The sequence below is a fragment of the Carya illinoinensis genome, chromosome 3 (assembly GCF_018687715.1).
Source record: "Carya illinoinensis cultivar Pawnee chromosome 3, C.illinoinensisPawnee_v1, whole genome shotgun sequence".
In the NCBI taxonomy this organism is placed as follows: domain Eukaryota; kingdom Viridiplantae; phylum Streptophyta; class Magnoliopsida; order Fagales; family Juglandaceae; genus Carya; species Carya illinoinensis.
The window spans coordinates 5,254,141-5,278,505 of NC_056754.1; the positions used below are offsets into that span (position 1 = coordinate 5,254,141).

At 35.6% G+C, this 24,365-nt stretch overlaps 3 protein-coding genes and 1 long non-coding RNA gene across 4 annotated transcripts; 2 read left to right on the plus strand and 2 right to left on the minus strand.

Moving 5' to 3' along the window:
* The first annotated feature begins 308 nt into the window (after window positions 1-308).
* LOC122305708 lies at window positions 309-2,292 on the plus strand. The gene is made up of 3 exons (XR_006241209.1): window positions 309-520; window positions 634-666; window positions 2,124-2,292. It is a non-coding gene; the product is annotated as an uncharacterized LOC122305708 (long non-coding RNA).
* Window positions 2,293-3,509: 1,217 nt separating this feature from the next.
* LOC122302767 lies at window positions 3,510-7,477 on the plus strand. The gene is made up of 2 exons (XM_043114181.1): window positions 3,510-3,807; window positions 7,149-7,477. The coding sequence occupies exons 1-2, from the start codon at window positions 3,656-3,658 to the stop codon at window positions 7,225-7,227; spliced, it is 231 nt and encodes a 76-aa protein (XP_042970115.1). The 5' UTR covers window positions 3,510-3,655; the 3' UTR covers window positions 7,228-7,477.
* Window positions 7,478-8,313: 836 nt separating this feature from the next.
* On the minus strand, window positions 8,314-10,801 carry LOC122303464 (squamosa promoter-binding-like protein 16). The gene is made up of 4 exons (XM_043115257.1): window positions 10,550-10,801; window positions 9,864-10,320; window positions 9,591-9,727; window positions 8,314-9,118 (listed from the first exon to the last, which is right to left on the minus strand). The coding sequence occupies exons 2-4, from the start codon at window positions 10,280-10,282 to the stop codon at window positions 8,526-8,528; spliced, it is 1,149 nt and encodes a 382-aa protein (XP_042971191.1). The 5' UTR covers window positions 10,283-10,320; window positions 10,550-10,801; the 3' UTR covers window positions 8,314-8,525.
* A 3,873-nt stretch (window positions 10,802-14,674) lies between these two features.
* Window positions 14,675-17,331, minus strand: LOC122303835 (probable WRKY transcription factor 75). The gene is made up of 2 exons (XM_043115811.1): window positions 16,771-17,331; window positions 14,675-15,025 (listed from the first exon to the last, which is right to left on the minus strand). The coding sequence occupies exons 1-2, from the start codon at window positions 17,151-17,153 to the stop codon at window positions 14,848-14,850; spliced, it is 561 nt and encodes a 186-aa protein (XP_042971745.1). The 5' UTR covers window positions 17,154-17,331; the 3' UTR covers window positions 14,675-14,847.
* Between the last annotated feature and the right edge of the window lie 7,034 nt (window positions 17,332-24,365).

Consider the following 24,365-nt stretch of genomic DNA (forward strand, 5'->3'; position numbering starts at 1 on the left):
CCGGCCTGGCCCGGAATCCGGTTTTACCGGATTGCAAAATCTGGATCTATCCGGTCCGGATCCGGGTTTAAAAATACCGGATTTAAAATCCGGTACCCGGTTTTCATTTAATTTTGTTTTTTTTCGATAACTCTAAACCCGTACCCGTGTTCACTTCACACATTCTCTCTCTCTCTCTCTCTCTCATGTAAAAACCCTAGCTGCTGTCGCTTTCTTCTTTAGTTTTGGTTCTCTCTCTCTCTCTCTCTCTCTCTCTCTCTCTCTCTCTCTCTCTCTCTCTCTCTCTCTCTCTCTCTCTCTCTCTCTCTCTCTCTCGTAAACGCTTTCTTCTTTTGTTTTAACGCTGCCCTTGAATCTTCTCTCGTCAGAGGCGGACTTGAGGTGCGACTCGATCCCATAGTAGATTGCCTCATCAGCAAGCTCTTGCATGGAGAATCTGCGAGATGTGGAGGGGAGACGATTTGATCTGAGAAGGGAGAGGAGGACTGAGAAGATCTGGGGATCCCGATCTGAAAACCAGGTAAGCGTCTCTCTTTCTCTCTCCTTGAGCATTTATAAACATGGTTTTCCTAGATCTGCCATTTTTTATTTAACATGGGTTATTTTTCTCTGTTTTGTTATTTTTTCTTTAAGAGTCGGAGACCTGCTCATTGTTTGGCCTAAATGGTAACTCTCTCACTTAGATAACTCTCTCTCGCAATCTCAATCTGGTAGTAGTGCTTTTGAACAAATTTATAGGAGTATGTATATTCTATTATTTTGAAAGATCTGTGTATTTTTTGTTACTTTGTTAAACATGGGTATAATATATAAGCTGTTATTTGAGCAAAACCCAGATGATAGAAATTGTGAATATTTGTGACTTTTCCACGAGATGGGTATTTTTAATTTGTCTGCCTCTCTCGCTGTCCGGAGTGTGCTGTGGATGAGAGGTTTTTTGGTTCTTGAGGAGACTAGGCGACTTTAAATAGGTTTTTTCATATACCAGATACCTTGCTCTTTCTATGCCATTATGTAGTTTTCGATGGATTTCTTGGATGGATAGAATTGGGTGAATACCAAAGTAATTTTTTCTTTGTTGAAATAGTTGTTGATTTGCTAAAAGATTGTCTTTTTCTTTAATCCTGGAGCATCCTTTCAATATTTAGTATTTACTAATCCAAAATTTGTCCTGTTTTGGTATGATATAAAAGGAAGGAGGTAGCTGTTAATTTCGTAAGTAAAATTTTAGGACTTAGTACTAGAAATAAGTGTATTTATCAATTGGTTCTGTCTGTATGGGTGGGTGGATCTTTCGATGATACGCCATTAATTAGCTACTTGGGGATAACAGTACCCAGAACGTGAAGTTCATAGTTCCCTGTTCAAAATAGAAGCAATGACTAGACGCCACCATGGATTTGAACTGAGAAATTCCTATCTCAGTTTGGGGGAGATGGTGAATTGTGATACTCCCAAGAAAAGGTTCCAGCAAAATATCTCAAATTTGGAAGTATGGTCAGATGACAAAAAGGAAAAGCGGCTTTATATTAGTGCCGCTTACGTTGATAAAAAGAAATTGTAGACTCTTTCTAACTATATAAAAGTTGTTTACGTTGATATCTTTGCTGTCATTAAACCTTCTGTATTTCCCAACCATATTTTTAAGAGTGTGTAATTTACTATACTGGCTTCTTAGACCTTCTAGAATGATATTTAGTGCCGTTTCAAATAAACCTTGTCTATGCTTTAAATGCTCAATCTAGATTCTGGGAAGATGGGGGAAATAAGAATCAGTTTGGGACTATCTCCATCATGCTTACAAAATTGAAAAAAGGCACGGCTTTATTTTCATATTTTCTTTGCTTCTGCCCCCCATCCCCTCCTGTTCTCTTTCTGCAAGGGGTTGGGCATGTGGTCTGATCCTAGAGATCAAAAGGAGCACCAGAGGTGAAGCCAAAAAGAGTAATTGGTTGTTAAAATATATTGTCAAACCATTCCTATCCTTTAAATATTTACATTGATTATTCTAATAATGTCAAGGCCAAAGGAAAAAGGTAGTGATTCTGATTGTATATTAACTTGCTTTAGCAAACCATATCTTAGTCTACCCATGGATTTACTCAAGTTTTTATTTTTTGCAGAATTTTTTCCAATCACTTGAAGTTGCTATTTGGTGTGGAGATTAAATAATTGATGGAAATGCATCTGATTTTGTAATTTATATATTGTAATTTTGTAATTTATATATTGTAATTTTGTATTTTGTAATGTATATATAGCAAATAATGGAATATGTAGTGGATTGCATTATGATGCATGCATAGATGAATGTTGAATTTTTTTATTTTTATTTAGATGCATCTAGTATTTTTAGAACACAAATATTATGCTTTGACTATGTTTTTATGAGTATGTTTGTTTTTTTCTGTGTGTATTTGATCATCTTTGACTATGTTTTGCATCAAACAAATGAAACATGCATAGCTACATGTTTATTCTTTTGTTTTTCAACCTCTAAAGTGCACAATCAAATTTATTTTTTTGATTTTTATAAAAAAATCAAAGCTACATGTGAAAATATTGTATATACATTTAGGCTTTTATATGGGTTTTTTTTTTTTTAAAAAAAAAAAACCGGGTTCAATCCGGAACCCGGAATCCGGATTTTGAAAAATTCGGATTCATCCGGGTTCGGGCCCATTTATAATCCGGACTAATCCGGTCAGGGTTCCGGCCCGGATTTGAAATCCGGGTTCCGGTTTGGGTCTACCCGGATTTCCGGGTTGGAACCCGGATGAACAGGCCTGCTCATACCATCTAAACCAATGTTTTGAATACCGTACCGGATGTCGTACCGGTCAAGGTACTGGAACAAAATATTTCGGTACCGGTACCGTTTCGTGTACCGTTTCGGGATAGTCGATATATAAATAAATTATATATATAAATATATATTAATTATATTTCAAAATAATAATTTATATATAAATAAATTATACATAAATACATATATCTATATAAATTATAAATAGTTTAGTCTAAATTGAGGGTAAAAAAATAAATTTGTAGTTTGAAAAAATGAAAAAAAAAAACAAACCGAAATACTGGTCGGTACGGGCCGGTACATAGACCGGTATAGGCCTAAATATCGGCCGGTACGGCCGGTATTTGAACCGGTACGAAATTATAGAATTTCTGTACCAGTCTGGTGGCCGGTACGGAATATACCAACCGTACCGGTCAGTACGGTACGATTTTAAAAACACTGATCTAAACTACAGCCTTTTGGCAACACACCAACCACTTAAAATATAGATTTTGTCCCTTAAAAAACGAAAAAAATAAATAAAGATTTTGACCCAATCACGGGATCTTTCAGTGTTTTGCCCCAAACGCAAGCATTCGCTGCACTACAAATCCTTTGGGTTGGTTGAAGCTCATTTTATCGGGTTGGGTTATGAACTGGCGGCCCATGATTTTGGACCTGCTTTTGAAGGCCTAATATGAGCCCACATAAAGGCTAAATCCAATCTCATCGTCTTCTCCGAGCACGTTCTTCTCTTCGCCAAGAAACCCCTAAAACCCTCGAAAACCGATGTCCTCTTTAAATTTTTGATCCTTTGCTGTTGGATAGAGAGAGCGAACTCATTTCGGAGCCCAAAAACACAAGCCAATGGCGTTGACAAACTTAATCCTTACGGTGGCTGGGGTTAGCGCCGTGGTTCTCCTGCTGAGGAGCGACGTCAAGCAGTCGGCCGCTACCTTCAGGCGTAACGTCAAGCACATCCGCCACTGGCTCGAAGAAGAATCTGCCTCTGCCTCCAAGTAAAAATCTCCTCTTCAGCATATAAACTTAGGTTCTCGCTTTATCAGTAACATTTTCAACAGCAGTAAGTGTTGAAACTCCATACTTACCAGCTCCAGTTATGACTAGATTACTGATATTCGGTTTCCCGTGACTCACAAATCTTTTTCTTGGACTTGTGAGAAAGTTGAAGTTTGAGAATTTAGCGACTGATACTGGTTTCCGGTAGGTTTTGGATAGGACTCCCAAAACTCTGAAAGATTAAACATTCCCATGGTTGATCTTTGTGAAGAATACCGTTGATGTTGATTTGACTTGGGGGAAAAAATAATTTCTTATTCTTGCTGCCTGCAATCTGGGTATGTCAAATTATCTAAGTTTGGCACAGATTTCATGATAATTTATGTTCTTACTCTTCCCCTTTGCAAATGGAAGGGTGTGTAGAAAGCACTCAACAGTTAGCTGTGGATATGGTCCTTTCGTGACTTTGTCATTGTATTGAGAACAATACACAAGTCATAATGATTGATAGAAATTGAAAATTTGAAATTGCCATTTCTCGCCGTCGTAGGTGCTTCACTTCAAAGTACGGTTCGGCTTGAGGATTTCAACAACGACATGGGTGCGAACAACTACGGCTTTAGGAAAGGAAATTCAACTTTAGTATTTACCACCCCTAGCTTTGTAACTCCTACCCCCTCCAAGCTTTGTAACTGTTGGAATAAATTCTTTTTTTGTAATGTAACATCACCAAATATTTGTTCATTCCATAACTTCAAATCCTTTTTCAAAGCCTTCAACTTTCCAGCCAATACATTACTCGGGTTGCCCTGTAATTGATATGAGCTCCACCATTGCCCCACCAGTTTCACAAACCCCTCATGTTTTAACTATATATTCTCAAATTTAAAAGGCCTTCTACCCACTGGGATACCTCCACAATCCAACATTATGGGAAAGTGGTATGAACATACCCTAGAGAGTATTTTCTGACATAGATCTGGAAAATGCTCCTCCCAAGAAGGAGATATTAGGAATTTGTCTAGTCTTGACCACACTTGGCTGGAGGACCAAGTATAATCACCTCCCATGAGTTCCAACTCAGAGATTAGATCTGAAAATTCCCTCATAGCAAGGTTTTGTCGTTCCTCCCCTAATCTTTTGCTAGGAAATCTTGTCACATTAAAATCTCCTGAGGAATGCTACACATCATCCCACACCACACACTTTATATATTAAAATATTATTTTTTATTTTTTTTATTTTTTATTTCATTTTATTCTTATTAAACTAATTGAATTATTCTAGTTATCATCTACACACTACATATTTATTATAGAAAAAATGAAAAAAAAAATTAAAATAAATGTGGTGTGTGAAGTGTGAGGATGACAAGAAGAATTTTTCAAATCTCCTCCAATACACCATGGAACCTCCCACCATGAAACCAAGCCTGCAAGCTCATCTCAAAGCAACCGCCGCTCACAATCCAAGTTAGGACCATAAACTCTAGTGAAGGCCCAAACAAAACCATCTTCGGAATTTTTAAACGAACACCCCACCGAATATTCTCCCACAAACTCATCGATATTCTCCATCATCCTTTTATCCCACATAACAAGACTCCTCCCGAGGATCAGGAACGTTTCCTTAAAGAGTTTAGGAGGTTTTTTTGAAATATTTTATTAATGTGGGCCATCGCTTTAGAGTTGAATGGTCTCAGCTTCCATGATTTCCTTGTATCAGTTACTAGATCCTAAATAGGTGTATTCACATATATACTTCCAGTGTACCTGGACTATGCTTATCAATAAAATTTCTTATTACTTATATAAAAAAAAAGTATTTACCACCCCACCACCAAAAAAAAAAAAATCCAACTTTGGTCTTCCTAACAGGCTTTTTGACTTGGTTTGACGTCTGTTTGGGTGTTATTATAGTAACTCTGTACTCCTATTTCTCTCATTATGTAGTTTCTAATTGGTGATTAGCTGTAGTTTCCGTCTAAATAGGATTACTGGTTTAGAGTAGGTTTAGGATAGGACTGCCAAAAATCTGAAAGGTTAAACCCCTGTGGTAATCATTGTGAAGGATGACTGTTGATTTTGATTTGATTTGAGGGGGAAAAAGGAATTGCTTATTCTTGCTGGCTGCTTGAAATGGCAATCTTTGCAATCCCACACGTTAAATTATTGAACTCTGGCACAACTTTCATGAATTGTCTGTGTTCTTAACTTCTTTTTTTATTAGTAAACAAATTTTATTGATAGAAATAGGCAATGAATCGTTTGGATTCTTACTCTTTCCCTTTACAAATGGAAAGGCATGTAGAAAGCACCCAGCAGCTGTGGATATGGTCTTTTTGTCATTGTATTGAGGAAAACTGCATTTAAAACATGGCTAGTCATAATGATTGGTAGAAATTGAAAATTGAACCTTGATTGCTTATAATTGGGAAAGAGAATTCAACTTGAGTACTTAAATGTTGGGGTGGGACTAGTTTTGGAGCAGAAAATCAAGAAACAAAGAATTTACTCATCGCTCGACCTAGTGCTCGAGCAAAGCTCAACCCGTGAGTTCGCTTAAGGGGCGCTCGACAGTGGGCTTGAGCGAATCTTCACCCGCGAGTTCGCTCGAGTCTGCGACAATGGGCTCGACAGAGGCGCACTCGACACGCCGCTCTAGTGAAGGACATATTTTTTCCAAAATTAGGGTTTCCAGCGTTTTGAGAGTGAACAATTGTCAAGTGAGTGCATATTGAGTGAGAGAGCAAAAATCCCTAGAGAGTATGAATTGAGATTGAGTGATTGTAATTTCCTGTGAATTAATAAGATTTCTACAGCTCTGTGGATGTAGACAATTTGCTGAACCACATAAATTGTGTCCTGTCACCTGTGATTGCTTGATCGTGTACTTGTTTACTTTGTTTGTCATTGTTGGTGTGTGTTTTGAATAACACTAAACCACACCCCCCTCCCCCCAAAAAAATAAAATAAAACAACTTTTGGTCTACCTCTGTTTTTTTTGCTAATTGTTTTATCCCAAGTATCAGTTATAACTGCATTGATTAAAAATGTAAAAAAATAATAATAATCGATCCGAAAACATGTGGCAAAAGCTGTCTTCAGTGGTCAAGGGGAACAGCCTTGGAATTGGTAATTTTTGAATGACCTTTCCAATCAAGAAGAATGGTGGGTGCTATTTTAGTAGCTCTGCACTCCAATTTCTCTCATTCTTTGTCCATGGACACCCGGTGCGAATAAAAAAAAAAAAATCTCATTCTTTGCCTGTAGTTTCGAACTGGTGATTATCTTTAGGTTTCATCTAAATAGACATTTAATAACTTCGATGGATCTTGCAGGGCAGCAGAGAAGGCAACTCCCAAGGAACTGGAATCAAAGATTCCTCCAAAAGACATTCCCAAGGAGGACAAGCACTGATGTGTCTATAGAGGGAGCTCTGTGTCGTACTACAAGAGTTACCTAGTTTTACGTTTTCTTTTCCTCTTTTTTTTTTTTTTAATAATTAATTATTTTATTAGAACAAGTCTTGATGAATCCCGGGATTAGTTGCACCCAAATTTTCTTAATTTTGTCTTTGGTTGCGGTTTGGCAACTTACTTATTAGTGTGTATTTACAAAGAAGAAAGTTATCCTTGTTTTAGAAAGGGAACCTCCGTTTCTCCCTTCATAATGATATTCTATGTATACTCATGAAAAAAATAATGGCATGCTAAATAACATCGACCTCTCGATGGGATCAGGCAGAGCTGGACAAGGTCTGTCCAAATCAATCCTAAAGGGTAGAGACATTTTCCAGAGTTTGGCCATGCCTAAACAGATTCAAAGTCTTTCCTAACCTTTACCGCAATGTTAAGTCTATGTTAAGACTACAATTGTTCTAGTCTCTGTTTGCTTTGTTCAATGGTCGATGCGAAGCTATTAGAGTATTATGCCCTTTTGTTGTTCAGCTTTGAAATTGTGTCATCTGGGTCGCTCGTCTATTGTTGGTTTGTCAAATTCTACATACGACAAGGCCATAAGCTGAGTGTCGCATAAGTTAAGGTATCTTGACGAAAGGATGATGTATTTTTTGACCTTTTCTTTTTCCCAAACTTGAGTTTGGTTTCTGAACTATGTATAGTATTTGTTCATTTGTCAAAATTCTTATACCAGCGTCGTTATAGATCAAATGTTTGTCTGATCACATCAAAGTAAACTTGAGAATAGAGATGTATGTCTCTAGACCATAAAGTAAGTTTCATAATTTCATTTGTCTCCATTATTAGTAGAGATTAAAAAGGATATTATGTACAAAATGTAAATAACATGAATAATTATTAGTTTAGTAACGATAACTCGATAAAATAAGGGCAAGATTGAGATATTACCCAAATTTTACTCATAAAGAATAATCGACAGCTCAAGATTAAAACTGAAATCTGGCACATAATTCATGGATCAGAATGTAGTTTAAATGGTCTTTTTTTTTTTTTTTTTTTTTTTTAACACAACCAAGAACAAGCGTAGTTCGAAACATGGATATATGGAGATAGAAGAGCACAAACAGAGAACGAAATGCATCACACTACAAGTATCTAAGACACTGCATGTTCAATTTCTGAACAAGAAGCTAGGAGAGTTTTCTTTAGTTGTCCACTCCCCATTGTCCCCATTACATCATTGAAGCTGAAAGTCTGAATAAAACTACCCAACCACGAAATTACCTCAGAAGCTGACTACTCCCACCAGAATGGAGGAGCTCGTGAGGCCTCACTTTCCAACAAGCCATCGAGCGCCCCTTGAGACCCTCCATTGCAGTATTCATTGGCATCAGGAACCAAAACTATACCTGCAGACTTGTCGTTTACAGCATGAGAGCGCGAGTGCTGAGACACTCCAACTCCATGAAATTGCTGTTCTGAGCCCAAGAATTTAATCGGATGGCTCGCACTGGACTGAACCAGGGGGTTCAGACCTATTGCTGGAGTTTGTGTTTGATGTGTTGACAGAAGATAGAGAGCACAACCCAAGTCAATGGATTGTGTTAGCCCATCGGATAATATATTGTGGCAGCCCCTTCCACTTTCTGTTGAAGCAATATTATTGCTATTGGGAGGTGCCTGCAGATAGAGGGAGGCTTCAGGGGCTGCCTGGTTGCCCACTCTTGGGCCATTTTCCTGTAAGAAAGAGAACATTTTATTTCCCTCATTGTAAATGAAGGCAAAGGAATTCAGGGGACGTTGTCCGTCGCCGGCTATCCCAGGCCAGGTGCTGCTTCTCAAAGTGGTTGCATATATGTGTGGATTACTGAATTGCAACATTCTGGGACCTGGTTTACAGAGAGAAATGTCAATTTCAGAAGCAGGGTGCTCGAGTATAATTAATAATGGAAGGATTGGATGGTGATCAATGAATATTCATTGATTCGAATCCGGCGACTGGCAATCTCAAATTTGCCTGTCCAATCGCACTTGAGGAACTGGGCAATACCATAAATACCATATAATTAAATTATCTGTGCAACTTCACCTTTTTCCCCAGAATTACCATAAGAAAAATGGTCATAGATGGACTCCCTAAAACCACTTATTATAGATTCTCTTACTTCCCTAATTGACTCAATGAACTATTGAAGCTTTTGAGAAAGCTCAGCAATTTGCTTAAACTAAAGGTGAGTGGCAAGATGTGTAATGTATGGTTCCAATTTCATTCTTAGCCTCAAACTGTCAGGCAGAATTACGCATTGAACACAGCAATAAGAGAGTCTTCTCGGTACTTAGATAAGAATATTAATCCAAGACCTTTGTAATTGGAGAGAAGTTTCTCAGAACTCAGGTAAAGGGGTTCTGGCTGAGATTTTCTTCGGCGCATGTTGTGTCCATCAAGGCGTTTCCTGCAGCTTCTCTTTACCTCATCAAACTCCCCCAGAGAATGGAATCTATAATACGTAAAGAAAAAACCCCACATGATTGGACATAAACTTCTTATATTTAATAATCAAGAAAAATTACAAATCCGACGACAGAAAAGAAATAAAATTCTCGTCCATCAAAAGCATGCTATTGGTATCAAACCTGCTGCATTGTTGGCAGAACCGCTGCTCTTTGCCCCCTACAATCACAACTGGGGTCTTAGAGTGGAGTTCGCAAACCCTATGGCGCCGGTGATAATCCCTGCAGATACTGAGGTCTGACTTGCATCCATCAACTAAGCATGAAACATTCTGGGTTCCACTGAGCACCCGATTCCTTTTCAATGGCCCTGAAGGTGATGACCGTACTGTTGTTGTTGAGGCCCCTCTGTCCTTCAATCCATCTACAGATCTCTCCTCCAAATCAGATACTCTGCCGAGCTTCAAGTCCACCGCAAGTCCTCCTCTATTCTTCTGCCCACCTATGCCACTGCAACCAACAAGGCCAGCAAGGCTGCTGCTATCCTCTTTTTCCTCCAACTCAAGTGAATCCCATGCAAAGTCCTTCCAGTCCCAGTCCATAGCAAACCGGGGGTAAAGCTCTTTCACAATTTATCCACCTTAAACAATCGCATAAAAATTAGAACTTGTTCAAGACAAATGAAAACGAAAGATCCAATTTTTTTTTTTTTTGGGGTCAAAAGGAAGTTGGTGGAAAATTGCGCTTTATAGATTAATCCTAAAGATCAAGAACAGTGTACCGCAGTTTCTTGAAATTTTTGGTGGCAACTATGATAAAGTCAAATTGAAGAGAAGCTAGCTAAAATGGTACATGAATACAAGTTCAACCTTTTTGTTTCTCTGCTCGGAGATAGAAGTCTGAAATGCCACATAGAGAGGGAACAGTTAGCTCAATTTCAATGATAACAAACGAAGGAACTTCCAATATCCCTGCCCAGTAGAAGGCAAGGACAAAGTTCAAGCCGATGAGCTATAGGGACAGAAAGCATTGACTAGACTGCATAAAATAAGAGCTGAGAATTCCTGCAAGGAAGGCCCATCTCGAAAGATTTTAGTGATCTTTGTTCTCTTTTTCCTTTCTTTATGTGGTGTTCCTCTGTTTGTCCGTTTTTCTATACCTAGTTGGATTATTAAAATAAAAAATTCTAAACATAAACCTACACACTACATATCATTTTTTTTTTTAATTTTTTAATTTTTTTTATCAAATATTTGATATATAGATAATGAGTAAAAAATATTAATTAGTTTAAAAAGAATAAACTCAAAAAAAATTTAAAAAAAAAAAATATGTGATATGTGGTGTGTAGGCTTATGTGTAGCAATGCTCTACTGTAGGTGTTGAAAATAAACAAGTAAACAACTAAAAATGTGAAAGAGAAAGTAGAAAGAAATAGAAAGAGGCCAATGGCAAAGAGAAGGACAGGTAGTGCTTGTACTTGGAAATTATTTAAACCATAACAGACCTAAAATAATACTAGCAGAAGAGAGAAAAAGTACAAAATAGAATGAGGGAGATTAATTAATTAAGCACATATTCACCTAGTAATTAGTTTATCTAATGCATAAGTTTCTGTGAGAGAGAGAGAGAGAGAGAGAGAGAGAGAGAGAGCGAGCTTTTATTAAAGGTAAAGTTGTCGATGATAATAGTTTTTAAAGGAAAAAATAGTGTTTGGGCCCCTTCCTTTAAAATAATTAAGCATGGTTCCTTTTCTAATTTTTAGTGAAACAGACAGCATAATTATCTGCCATGAAAAGAAAAAGGACAGCATGATATATTTCTTATTTGATAAGGATCAACTCTAATTAGTTACCAGTTGAATACCACTTAAGACTTGCTGACTTAGTTAATATGCCACCTTATTAAACATGTATATAAGGTCTATATATTTGATTAACATATATATATATATATATATGAAACTTTCAACGGACAAGATTCTGATATGAGTGTAAAGGCTTTGGTGGTGCGCACATTGACTAATCTTTCCACTTATTTCCTTTATCTCTTTCCTTTACCAGTTGGGTTGTTAAAAGAATTGAGATAATTTATAGGAATTTCCTGTGGGATGGTAATGGGGAGGAAAGAAAGTTTCATTTGATGAGTTGGAATAAGGTTTGTCTTCCGGTTTTCTATGGAGGGTTGGGTGTGCGAAACTTAAGACTTTTCAAGAAAACTCTCATTGGGAAATGAATTTAGAGGTATCTTGATAAGAGTAATGCATCATGGAGAAATATTGTGGATGTTAAACATGGGAGCATATGTGGGAGTTGGTGTACGAATAAAGTAAGAGGTATGTTTGGGGTGGGTTTGTGGAAGTCTATTCAGTTGGGATGGGGGACTTTGTCAAGAATACTAAATTTAAGGTGGGGGATGGGGCAAATATCTATTTATGGCATGACACTTGGTGGGGGGATTCACCTTTAAGGTTGATTTCCCTAATCTCTTTAGGATTGCTAGAGATAAAGGGGTTGCTGTGGCTGATTCCTATCATTTTTTCAACAATATAATTTGCTAAAATTTTAAATTTACTAGAGTGTGCAAGATTGGTAAGTGTGTGAAGTTTCATAATTATTAGAAAGATTATATGAGATGAAGCTTGATTAAAATAGGGAGGACAGTTTGTTATGGGTGCTTACAGTTAATTCCAAATTTTCAGTGAGTTCTTTTTACAAGGCATTAACCAGTCATTGAGTCAAAGATTATTCGTGGAAAAGTATTTAGAAAGCCAAGTTGCCTAGTAAGGTTGCTTTCTTCTGCTAGCTGGTGTCTCTTGGGAAAATACTAACCATTGACAACTTGAGTAAAAGAGATTTTCAGGTGGCTGGATGGTATTTTATGTGTAAGATGGATGGTGAATCTATTGATAATCTTTTTCTTCATTGTGAGGTAGCGACATCGTTGTGGAATGAGATTTTTGTAAAGGTTCGAATTTTCTGGATGATGCCTATGCATTTGGTGGATTTCTTTGAATGCTGGCCAAGTATTGTGGGGAGAAGTAATAACATTGTTGTGATGAAGATGATCCCTTTTGTTTATTTTGATGTTTATGGTTAGAAAGGAATGAGAGATGCTTTGATAATTGTGAACGGGAATGATTGTAATGTTTTGTTTTAGTTATATTCTGATTTAGGTTGTAAGTATATGTTTCTCATTTGTATAGATAATGTGTAATTGGGCTATGCCTATTTAACAAAATTTCTCTTATTAATTCTACCCAAAAAAAAGGCTTTGGTGGTGTGGAGAAAATTGCTTAAAGCTACTAGCTAATAATAATATTTAATTTGTTAATTGCTAGTTCCTTGATGTTTCAAGCTTCATGGGTCGGCTAGTTCAATCTTTTTTAATAGCAATTAATTAAATATGTTACCGGCATGATAATAGTAATTAGAGATCAGCCCTGTTTAATTAATTATCTCCTGCATTATATATAAATCACTCCATGATCTCCAGAAGTGAATGATCTCCGACGAATTCCTTCCAAATTCTTTTTCATTAATCGTAGTTAATTCTTTAGGTAAGATTTGTACGTGACTCGATATATATCCCAAATCCATCTAATTAATTACTTCCTTGCATCTATAGCTTTCTAGCTAAGCCCAAGCTGTGGGATCAGGCCTTGGTACTCAAACTTCAATTGAACTTATTATTGAGGAAACCTTGATACAGGCTATCATATGATATGCAGCTTCTTGATAAATTACCACTAGTACTTGTCTTGTTCGGCCGAGGGAAAAAAAAAAAAAAAAACTTGCCTAATTTCGATCCCTACTTTTAGTTTTTGTTGCTTAGATCGATGAATTAATGACGCACGGATTGTACTGTTCGATCCTCAAGGGTTATTCCTTCACAATGTTTTGAGTGATCGATGATCATTTGGTCATGAGCTAGGCTAGAATCAATTGATGACACTTGCGTGGCTTGTTTATTATGCTGTGCATGCAGCTAGGATCGATTCGCGTACTATATATACGCACTCACCTCCACACTCAACACACATATTCCAGCTTGGATGCAAAGCTTTTGATTGATTAAACTAAGGAAATTTGAAAAATGCTAATTAACTCCACACTCAACACACATATATACGCACTCACCTCACACTCCAGCACACATATTATAACTCGCTGAAAGCACTGGACCGTCGTTAATTAAAGAGATGATCATGATCAACGGGATTTGCTGTACGTACGTACCGCGTGGCTTTCTTTTGCCAAGCAGACTGGGGCGTTAGACGGTGTAGATCAATCTTCGTCATGACCTCGAGCCTCTTTATTTTTTGCTTAGTAGTTTCTCCTTTTTATTAGCATGCACCAATCATATAAAATATCATGTATACGTGATCATGGCCGCCGGCGGTTCTAGATTAAAGACAAACTCGATTCTCTTATAGGCACATGATGATCATGACATGCAAGCTAGCAGATGATGATCATTTCAAAAACATCTATATGCTCAGGAAATTAGATAGATGTAGATCGATGCATCTTTAATTGAACCCAATAGCTCAGTACGTACTCTATGTTCAATGCCTCATATAACTAGCTACCTAGCTAGGGTCGATGATGATCAGCAGGTCATGTGACTCATGAATTTGCCAAAAATAAATTACAAGCTTGAGCAATATTATATATAAGTGCTAGGGAAATAGCATATATATAGCAGTACTTCAAGTCTACTTAGAAATTTAAGATGAGATTCTCATTCCATGTACGCATATCGATGAATCTAATTTATCTAAATCATGGAAAGAAACATAGATACAGCAAGGAGTATCTTTACAACTAATTTTTGCAATACTTTGCAGTGTTTATTTTCTTAATATCAGCTTGGTGGTAACAGGATCTAATTAGATGAAGCTGAATTGCACTGCATACACTAACTCAGGAAAAAATAAAGAAGATCAAGAACAAAGAACTCTAAAGAGTATTACGCAGTACGAAACCAAGGAATAATTAAAGACAGGCAGTTCCTACCATTTCCATTACCAGTACAGGCTTAATTATATATTTTGTAGCATAGAGTACTAAACTTTATATAATATGTAATCTTTTACAGACGCAGGCATATGTCTATATATAGTTACAATGATCAATATATAATATTCTGATGTGAAAGACTTCGATCAAAAGGGAGTGTAAATTTGCATCTGACTCAATATGTGCTCAAAGGTGTCACTTTGCTTCTCTATAGAATGGGTGTGCACCCCTTCATAAGTAGTCAATACAATCCCTTCGTCTTTGGTTAATCGTTGAACTTGCTTCTTTACATTGCAACCTTGATACGTACAACGATAGTAGCTTCTGCAAATTAAACGAGAAAATAGAATCAATGCGCTTGCAGCTTAATTATAAAAGCATCCATGCATGATAGCTATATCCGCTCTACTTTCTAATATATATATATATATATATATAAAAGATCATCGATCGAGAATCATGTTCATGTCCAATGATCTGCTCCGTAGGACCACAACAAGTACGTACATGATCATGTCATGAATATGTTAATCACTCATCCTAATTTGCTAGAACGGTACTAACAGTTATACGGAGATGGAAGAATTGAGAGATTACTGGTGCATGTTATTAGATATACAAGCTAGCTAGCTAGCTAGGTGGATATTTAGTAAATGAAAAGGTATATATGATTTATATCTCGTCGTCCTACAAAATTACAATGACCATCCAAGCAATTGGCTTCATCCATGGACTAATATTTCAACATCGAATTACCCACAAATTAATGTGAAGTGTAGTGTTAACAGTACTAGTTCATGTGCAGAAATTAAGATCAATTGGTACCATATATAATTCATATATATCACATGCATGCATCGATCTGATAAAGATCAATCATCATCCTCATGATCTTGTAATGTGTCAAAATAAGCAAACTGGCCACCACACTACAAGAAAAAATTAGTTGCTAATAGCTTGTCGTTGCTATTAATTAGTCGCAATTGTCATTTTTTTTATAGTACCAACTGTATATATGGAAGGACACTTACTGATGAGGAGGATCAGAAGCCGTGTTTTCCAAATTGGCCAGGTTTCTTTGTGAGCTTAGATCCTTAGGATCTGATCTCCTTCTAGTTAATTTTTCTTTATGTTGTGATCCATCAAAGTTTTACAGACTTTTAGTTATGTTCTTCAGTTCTAGCTAGGTTTATAAAACATTATAAATTAGGGTCAATTAAGTCTACTGGTGTCTAAGTGCATATGGTATATATCTATCAACAATTCGATATATATATATATATATATATATAGGAAACTGCAATATTATATGGCAATTTTGACACATACATATATATATATATATATACATACATGTAGTTCTCTAGCTATAGCAGTTTTGGTTTTTTTTTTTTTTTCCTTTTCTTTGGTTGTTAAACTGCTAAAATATATATTGAAGAATTAATATTAAGATGGAACAAATTTCATTAACTATGAATGTGTAATTAATTACACATTGAAAGGCGATTCAATAAGGTGTCTCGCACGTACTGCCTGTGATTCTGTGGGAATTCCTTGTAAGACCGATTAAGTCTTAACAAAAGAAGAACACGAGAGGCCAGGAAAAGGAAAAACCCTTGAAGAAGAAGTGGAAAGAACTAAAATGCTTCTTGCACCTACGGCTGTCACGGAATCCCCCATCGATGTGCACTAGTACGTACTCGCGAAGGTGCATCATGTATATATGCGAGCGATGATGCAATTGGATGCATTTATGTTTTGGCAATATATCACATTTATATAATAACCCTAGTTCTGGAAATCAACCAGCATCTCTCCTCTTGGAACAAGGAAATGATGGGAATTTTGGTCGAACGTTCTTTACACAAATCAAATATGTATAGCATGCAGATCATCGATCGAGACGACAGTACTTGCAAAAATGAAAAATGATCTAATGATATTAGGGTTGCAACCGGAAAAAACAAAAAAAAAAAAAAAAAAAAGAAAAAAAGAAAAAAAAAAGAAAAAGAAGAAGAAGAAGAAGCCTGACCAATGAAGCCAATTAGAAAAGAAATCCATTAACGAACCTCGGGAATTTGTTGTTCTTAACTGCTTTTTGGCCATATTTCCTCCAACGATAGCCATCATCGAGTATGTCAACTTGAGTCCTAGTTTGAAAAGCATATCTGGGCTTCCTAATCTTCTTGATCTGCCCCTTCTTTTTAACCGGTTTGACCTGATCGGTTTCATCCCCAGAAAAGCTTGATCTATTCTGAGAAATTTGTTTAACTTCTGCTCTTTTTGGGACATGGTTTTCTGTCTTCAACCCCAAGATCGTCGTCCCATTTGAACTCTCACCTTGAAAATCTTGAAAAGCGTTAAAGCTTCCCATGTTTGTTGAGTAAGGATTCAAAGGATAACTTGACTGCCCAGTAGACGGACAAGGGAAGAACATTTGGTAGTTCTCCATAGAAAGCAGCTAGTTGAATGTATAAAGAAGAAGATAGAAGAACAAGAAGCTAGCTAGGAGAAAGATCAGGGCCGGCCGGGAGAATGAATCTGAAAAGGTTGTAGTGATCTAATATAGAGAGTGGGGGCGGCTACCTAGAGCGTCCACAATATTCATGACCATGTATTTAAGACCAAGTGCAGAATAACAAGAAAACTCCAAATTAGAGATATAATCATATAGGACGAATATTGTCGTAAACGGCACGAAAAATGTCCAAGGGTTTAGAAGATTAGCGGATTATTAATTTAATAAGGGGAAAAAAAATAAAAAAAGATTTGAAAACAGTGGCGCGCGGCTACCGGCGGCTGCATGCATCATTGGAAGAAGACGGTAGTGATCAACGAAACACAATAATATTTTTTTAAATTAAACAAAGTATTTCGTGTAGAAAGAATAATAATATTATTGTTTTCACATTAGTTTCTACGAAATAATTCCGATCCGCGTATGCATAAGATTCATATTAAGTATATTTTGATAAAATATGATAAATTAGTAGTGATGATGAAATTATATATATAAAAATTAATTAGCTTGCAATTTTACTTGGTCACTGAGAATTTTCAAATGGAAAATTTTGAGTTTTAAAATTAAATATTAAAATATTATATTTTAATATTATTATTGTATTAGGATTTAAAAAAATTAAGAAAAAGTTAAATTATTTATTATATTTTATATGAAAATTTAAAAAAATTATAATAATAAAATAAAAATTTTATATTTATGATAAAATTAACTAAACACAACGTAGTTGGTGATCAGAGGCCTGCTTTAATTAGTCAGGGCGTAGACTAGTTGGCCAGTAGCAGTTGCCTATGTACGGATGATGTAGATATGAAAATATCACACGTGTACGGAACTATTAAGCGCCCATGCATGCATCATGGATTACAAAGAGTACTATTACTGTTTTCACTTTTTCTTTCTAATTAAATTAATCTTCTTAATTTATTGCATGCGCCATCTCTAGTTCTGAATCTTCTGATCGATCATACCGTGCATGCATCAGCATCTGTATTTCCTCTTAAGTCCGAAATATTGATGTGGACTTTTGATTAAAATATCACGTCTATGTATAATAAGAACGAGTTTTAGAGTTTTGTTACGTATAAATAAAGTCACGTATTAATTTACATATTAATATTAATTTTTTTACATATTAAATTAATATACATATTAATACATAATTATGCTTGTAACTAGATTTTTTCAATAAGAATTAGACTGCTAAGTACTACATATATTGTTACTCCCTACATGATGATCATTTGAAGATTAATGATTAACGTACATGATTAATTTAACTGTTACGTATATAAATTAAGATAGTTTAAGCTCGCAGATGGATCGATCGGAACAATCAAGTACAAGCTAGAACATGTAGGGCTGTAATCGAGCCGAGCCCCTTTTTGGCTTGCCAAGCTCGGCTCAACTCAAAATACTCGAGCTCCCGAGCTCGAGTCTGAGCTCGAAATTTATTTTAATTCTTTGTTATAAGCTAAAATCTCAACTCGAGTTCGATCTCGTCCCACAAACGAGTTTGAGTCAAGCCGATTTTTAGCTTGTCGAGCTCGACTCGATAATCTAAAATCTCAACTCTAGCTCGTCCTACAAACGAGTTTGAATTGAGCCGAGCTCGAGCTCGATCTCGAGCTTGAATTGTTTTTTTTAATAAGATTTAATAATTAATAAATTAATAAAAAAAGAAATAATATTGAATTTATACAACTAACAAGTAGAATCTCTATTAAATTATAAAATTTTAAAAAATTTATAAATAATTAATATTTAACTAGTTGATATTTATCTAAAATAACAATATATTATATGCCTACATATATTATTAATACATACACTTAATATAATAGTATATATCTATTTCATATATGGTTCACACTTACTAGTATATGAAATTATTAAATTTTATCAACTAATTATTATACAAATTATAAAATATACCTATGAAATATATTTACTATATAGACATAAGTAATTAGAATACATATTATATATTTAATTATAAAAGTGGTATGCTTATATTATTAATTAATACATATATACATGCATAGGTATATATATATATATATATATTTATCAATATATGAATGAGTTTTAATCAAGTTGAGCTAACGAGTCGACTTGAATATAAACGAGCAAGTTTAAACAAGTTTTAGTCGAGTCGAATCGAGTTTTATTGGGTATGTGTCATTTACAAATCGAACGAGTATTTATTTTAATAAATGAATTTTTTATTTTTTACAAATTGAATTTGATTCAAATTTAATCGAACGAATACCAAGTGAACTATCGAATAATTGGTTCATTTACTACCTTAAGAAGATGCATGCAAGGCCGGTGGTATATATATATAATAAATACTGGCCGGTCTTTTTTCATTCGTGTAATGAGAAATCTGCATGCGACATAAATGATGTACGTATGCAATTGTATAGAATTAATATATATGCAGAATTCTCTTACACTTCCAGACCTGAACCGCCGGCTAGAAAGTTCTGACTTCCGTGCATAATCTTTGCCCAAATTAAAGAAAAAAAAAGTAAAGAAAAAAAAACGTGGTCTTTTTCATGAACAAATGACACATGCAACGTCGTTGTACGTCGTTGACATGATCATACGACAGCCCGCTCGCCTCTTTTGGATATACAATCGATCTAGCTAGCTACGATCGAGCTGGAGCATGGCCATTGGATTTGCTGCGTTTTGATAAATTCTAATGTACGTTAATGTCTTCCTCCTTTCCCACCAGTATTTTCGAATGACGATATCAATGTGGCAGATTCTCTGTATTCTTCCCAATACCACTTTTCTTGGCTGTCGTCTGGTACTGTTTTCACGTTCAAACTTCAAAAGACGCATATTATTATTATTATTATTATTATTATTATTATTATTATTAATATTTATATATTAATGTGGTATAGTACTCTAGAAATTTGTGATGAAGACCGGCCCACTGATAGATCAGCACTAATTAAGAATAATCTAGTGCAATGAAAGCTTTAATTTGCAGTATCCTAGCTCCTTGTTAATGGGGAGCATTAATAATTGAGCCAAAGTAATTTATAAGGATTTGGAGAGATCAGAAGATTCTTGGAGAAAAAGATTCAGAATCCTCGAGATTATATAACTTAAATGAAAGAACAATGCTATAAACTTATCAATTGAGGTGCTGGATGCAGCAGTGCAACATAACACTTATTATAATCATAAAAACACACACAATATATATATATATATATATATATACATTAAATATCAGTTATTTTTTTTATAAAAATGATTATTTCCTGTCAAATTAAATTTATTATAATCCTTTCAAAAAAAAAATTTATTATAAATTTTCATAATTTTTATCACAAATATATAACTCGTCATAAATACTTTTTTTTTTAATGGGATGTATTAACACATGCACACACACACACACATATATATATATATATATATATATATTTAACGTGAATGTTGTAACGTAAGTGCGTGTGTGGGCATGGATATTGAAATTTGTATTGGCACGATAAGTACGTATGTTTTGTACTGATGACCATGCCCACAGATATTGAATGCTTCATGTTATTAATTCATACTTTAGGCATTCACACGTGGCCTTACAAAGTTTGGGAAACGAGGAAAGTTCCCGGCCGGAGGGCACGTGGGTTTGAATCTTGAAAAAAAAAAGGAATATAGAAGAATAATTAAGAAAATTAGAAAGAGGAGGAGGTGGTACTACACATATAATGAGACTAATCATGATAATATTTGTTAGGTTAGGTCTGGGCAGGCGGATGCAGCAGCCCCCCCGTGGCCAGCTCATGATCAATTCGGAAAAGCTAGGGTTTCAAACAAGCTTTGAAACGTCAAATAGTCACACGAATATATATGGATAATGTTACATAAATTATAGAGTGTGTTAATCGTCATGTAATTATTTTAAAAAATAATAAAATATATTATTAAAAAATTAAATTTTTTATATAAATCTTATATTTATAATTTATTTTTTTAATTATACCACATTTACGTATTCATTACAACTATAACTATTATTATTATTATTATATATATATAATATGCTAAATTGCCTGTTCCAATCACTCTCGGCCTATTCAAAGTTCTTTTCCACCTTCCCATGCATTTGCCAAAAATTTCACCAATCCTACATCACACAGGAGAAAACCCACACCCTCTAAGGTTGATTATTCCACGTCTATGGTTGGAAGTTTTTGTCTATTCTACTAGACTAGCAGTCTAGTACCAATCAATATTCAAATTTCAGCATATATACACGCGCGCGCGAGCGCGCATGTTTCCTTAAAGATAAAATTCTTTAGCCTGTAACATCAGAAGAGTCTGAGAGGGTTTGAGTTCTATTGGATTAATATGCATGTACCCAAAATAGGGGGTGACTGATCTTTGCAGGGTTGTGCTCCTATCTTGACCCTTGAATTGGAATTTGGAATGAAGCTTGTAATTTTATTAATTAAGCTCGTATTTTTCTGTCTTGGTATGAATTACATAATTATATCTATATTTATATATTAATTGTAATCAAAGGAAAATGATATCATAATAATTATTTTTATAGAGATGATAAGATTATCAATAAGATTAACCCCACGGCCTTTTTGTTTCCTGAATTAATAAGGGTTATTATTATAGGAAATTACTAAGGAAATGAAGCATTTTACTTTTACAAAAATGGATATGCATTTTGGGACATCTTCAAAAGGAAGAATGACCTTTTTCTGCGACCATGCTAGCTCGGAAATTGGACAGGCCTAATCAATCCGTAGTCCAATATCTTATACGTAACCGTTTCCATGCAAGTCGGTAGACATGAGCTTGAGCAATGTATTTTGAGTTTGTACTCGAAAAGTTTAGACAGATAGATCATATGAAAAGAAAATTCTATATACCATACTATAATCTCACTTGCATTCTATTATATAAATAATTTATATTGAATAGAAGAGGAGAATAGGGGAAAGTTCAATCAATAAATGGTGAAATTAAACATCATGTATTCTAAGGCATAACTTTCATTATTGAATAGAACCAATCGATTATGCTTGCATTAGTCTTGAATTCCAACGAGCACCCGCAATTGTTGAACGGCGTCGTTGAACTGCAACTTGCCACGTAATCCGTGATGTTTTATGGTGTCTCTAGAAGGGATGGAACTTTGGGAATGATTCATTTTTGTTAATCTCAAACCTGTAAACATATATGATTTGGTTTAGAATTTTCTAACATGCATGTTGAAAAAACTCTAGTCTTATGGAGGCGATCTTTGGGTGGGTACTAGACAGACAGCAGGTGAAGACTATTGATGTTTTTTAAGTGTTTGCTTTGCACTTTGGTGCATGTAGATTTTGCGAGAGTTACAGGTTGATTGATCAGCTGGTAACACAATAAAGCATATCTGTGGCTGCTTGTGATGTAACATGAACACATGATTAAAAAAATCTCATTCACCAACAAATACAGTTTTTGTTTTTTATTTCTCGAAATTGTCATATGTTTATCATTTGAATTGACTAGGCTGGCGTCCACGAATTATGACTACAGGAAACATAGTTGAAATTTCAACACTCAGTGGCATACAAATATTCAATCAACAATGATATTGAAATTTGATACAGAGAATTTGAAGCATGTGGGTACCCATCAGTGAAAGTTCCTCGCAACTCTGAAAGTTTGAAAATGGGTCCCTCCTCGTGAGTTCATGGACAACTGAAGAATATTCATAATTTTAGTAGATATTTATTATGTAGTGCTTCTAACAATACCCCAAGAAGGAACTGCAGAATATGTTTTTCAAGCATTTCGCAGAACCATCTCAAAGTATTCAAGGATCAGATCAAGAGTTTCCATATGTTACTTGAAGTTTTGCCCCGTGAGAAACCAGACATCAACCTCTAATTATTAGCCCGGTAAAACCACTCCCATGTAGACTTCATGCACCAATTTCACTGTCATTTTGACTTTTTAATAGCAAAGAGGAATCCAGTCAGCATATCAAATAGCCCCACATATAGTCCTTCCTTTCATGGTAACCCAAAATTAGCTGCACTTATTCTTCTTGAACAGATCAAAAGAGCAACAGCTTATTTATAAATGTCAACAAAAAGAACAAAAGACATTGTTAATATTATCCAATAACCTAAGCAACACTTTCCGGTGACCGTCAAACTGTCTCTGCTTAAAAAATCTTATCAACTAATGGGGTCCATCCTCACTTCCTGTTAGGTCTGACATTCATTACCAGAGATGAGAATCACATTTAAGAACGCCTTAGCCTTGTAAGAGATTGGACTCCATCAACTTTGGTGCTGCCTAGACCAACTTTTCTGCCCCTTCTTTCCCCACGGACACTGTATCTATATAGTCTTGAATGTGTAAGCCAAGCGCAATTGCATGAATTATATTGACAGCTATGAATATTTCCATATGTACATTACCATATATTTAGCCTCCAAGAAATTAGCACCAATTAGTTTCCTATCATATGTGATTATTTCCATTTTAGTTCATTGTAAACATCTATTTATTTGTAACTCATTACCGAGCAATACAAGATATTCTATCCAAATAATTCTCTTCTCTTTAGTTTTAACATGGTATCAGCCTAATCGATCCTTACCCATAGCTCTATGGCCACCGATCCCCCTCCTCCCGTCCCTTCTTCCTACCTCCTTCACCCATCAGATTCTCCCAGCCTCACCCTCGTCAATGGTCTCCTCGCTGGTGACAATTTTTCCAAATGGCAGAAAGCTATGACACAGGCACTCAATGCAAAAAATAAATTAAGCTTTGTCGATGGCACTCTCACCCCTCCTGACCCCTCTTCAGCCGCATACCCTCAATGGAACCAAACAAAAGACATGGTTCTTACCTGGCTCCTTAACTCCATCAGTCCATCCATTGCAAATTCCCTTGAATACCATACTGATCCTTGTGCTGTATGGATTGATTTATCTTCTCGATTCTGCCATGGCAACAATGCCCGAATCTATCAACTCAAACGAGCCCTCTCTTCCCTACAACAAACAACCAACTCTGTCCATGAATACTATAATCAAATTAAACAGCTTTGGGATGAACTTGGTCATCTCCAATGTAGTACCGACCTCAAAGACCTGCAAA

Coding starts and splice junctions, on each gene's coding strand:
- LOC122302767 (XM_043114181.1), top strand. CDS start 3,656: ATGGCGTTGACAAACTTAATCCTTACGGTGGCTGGGGTTAGCGCCGTG. Junction 3,808..7,148: donor GAATCTGCCTCTGCCTCCAA/GTAAAAATCTCC, acceptor TGGATCTTGCAG/GGCAGCAGAGAAGGCAACTC.
- LOC122303464 (XM_043115257.1), bottom strand. CDS start 10,282: ATGGACTGGGACTGGAAGGACTTTGCATGGGATTCACTTGAGTTGGAG. Junction 9,728..9,863: donor TTCTGCCAACAATGCAGCAG/GTTTGATACCAA, acceptor TACGTATTATAG/ATTCCATTCTCTGGGGGAGT. Junction 9,119..9,590: donor ACTTCTCTCCAATTACAAAG/GTCTTGGATTAA, acceptor TCTGTAAACCAG/GTCCCAGAATGTTGCAATTC.
- LOC122303835 (XM_043115811.1), bottom strand. CDS start 17,153: ATGGAGAACTACCAAATGTTCTTCCCTTGTCCGTCTACTGGGCAGTCA. Junction 15,026..16,770: donor AAGAACAACAAATTCCCGAG/GTTCGTTAATGG, acceptor TTTAATTTGCAG/AAGCTACTATCGTTGTACGT.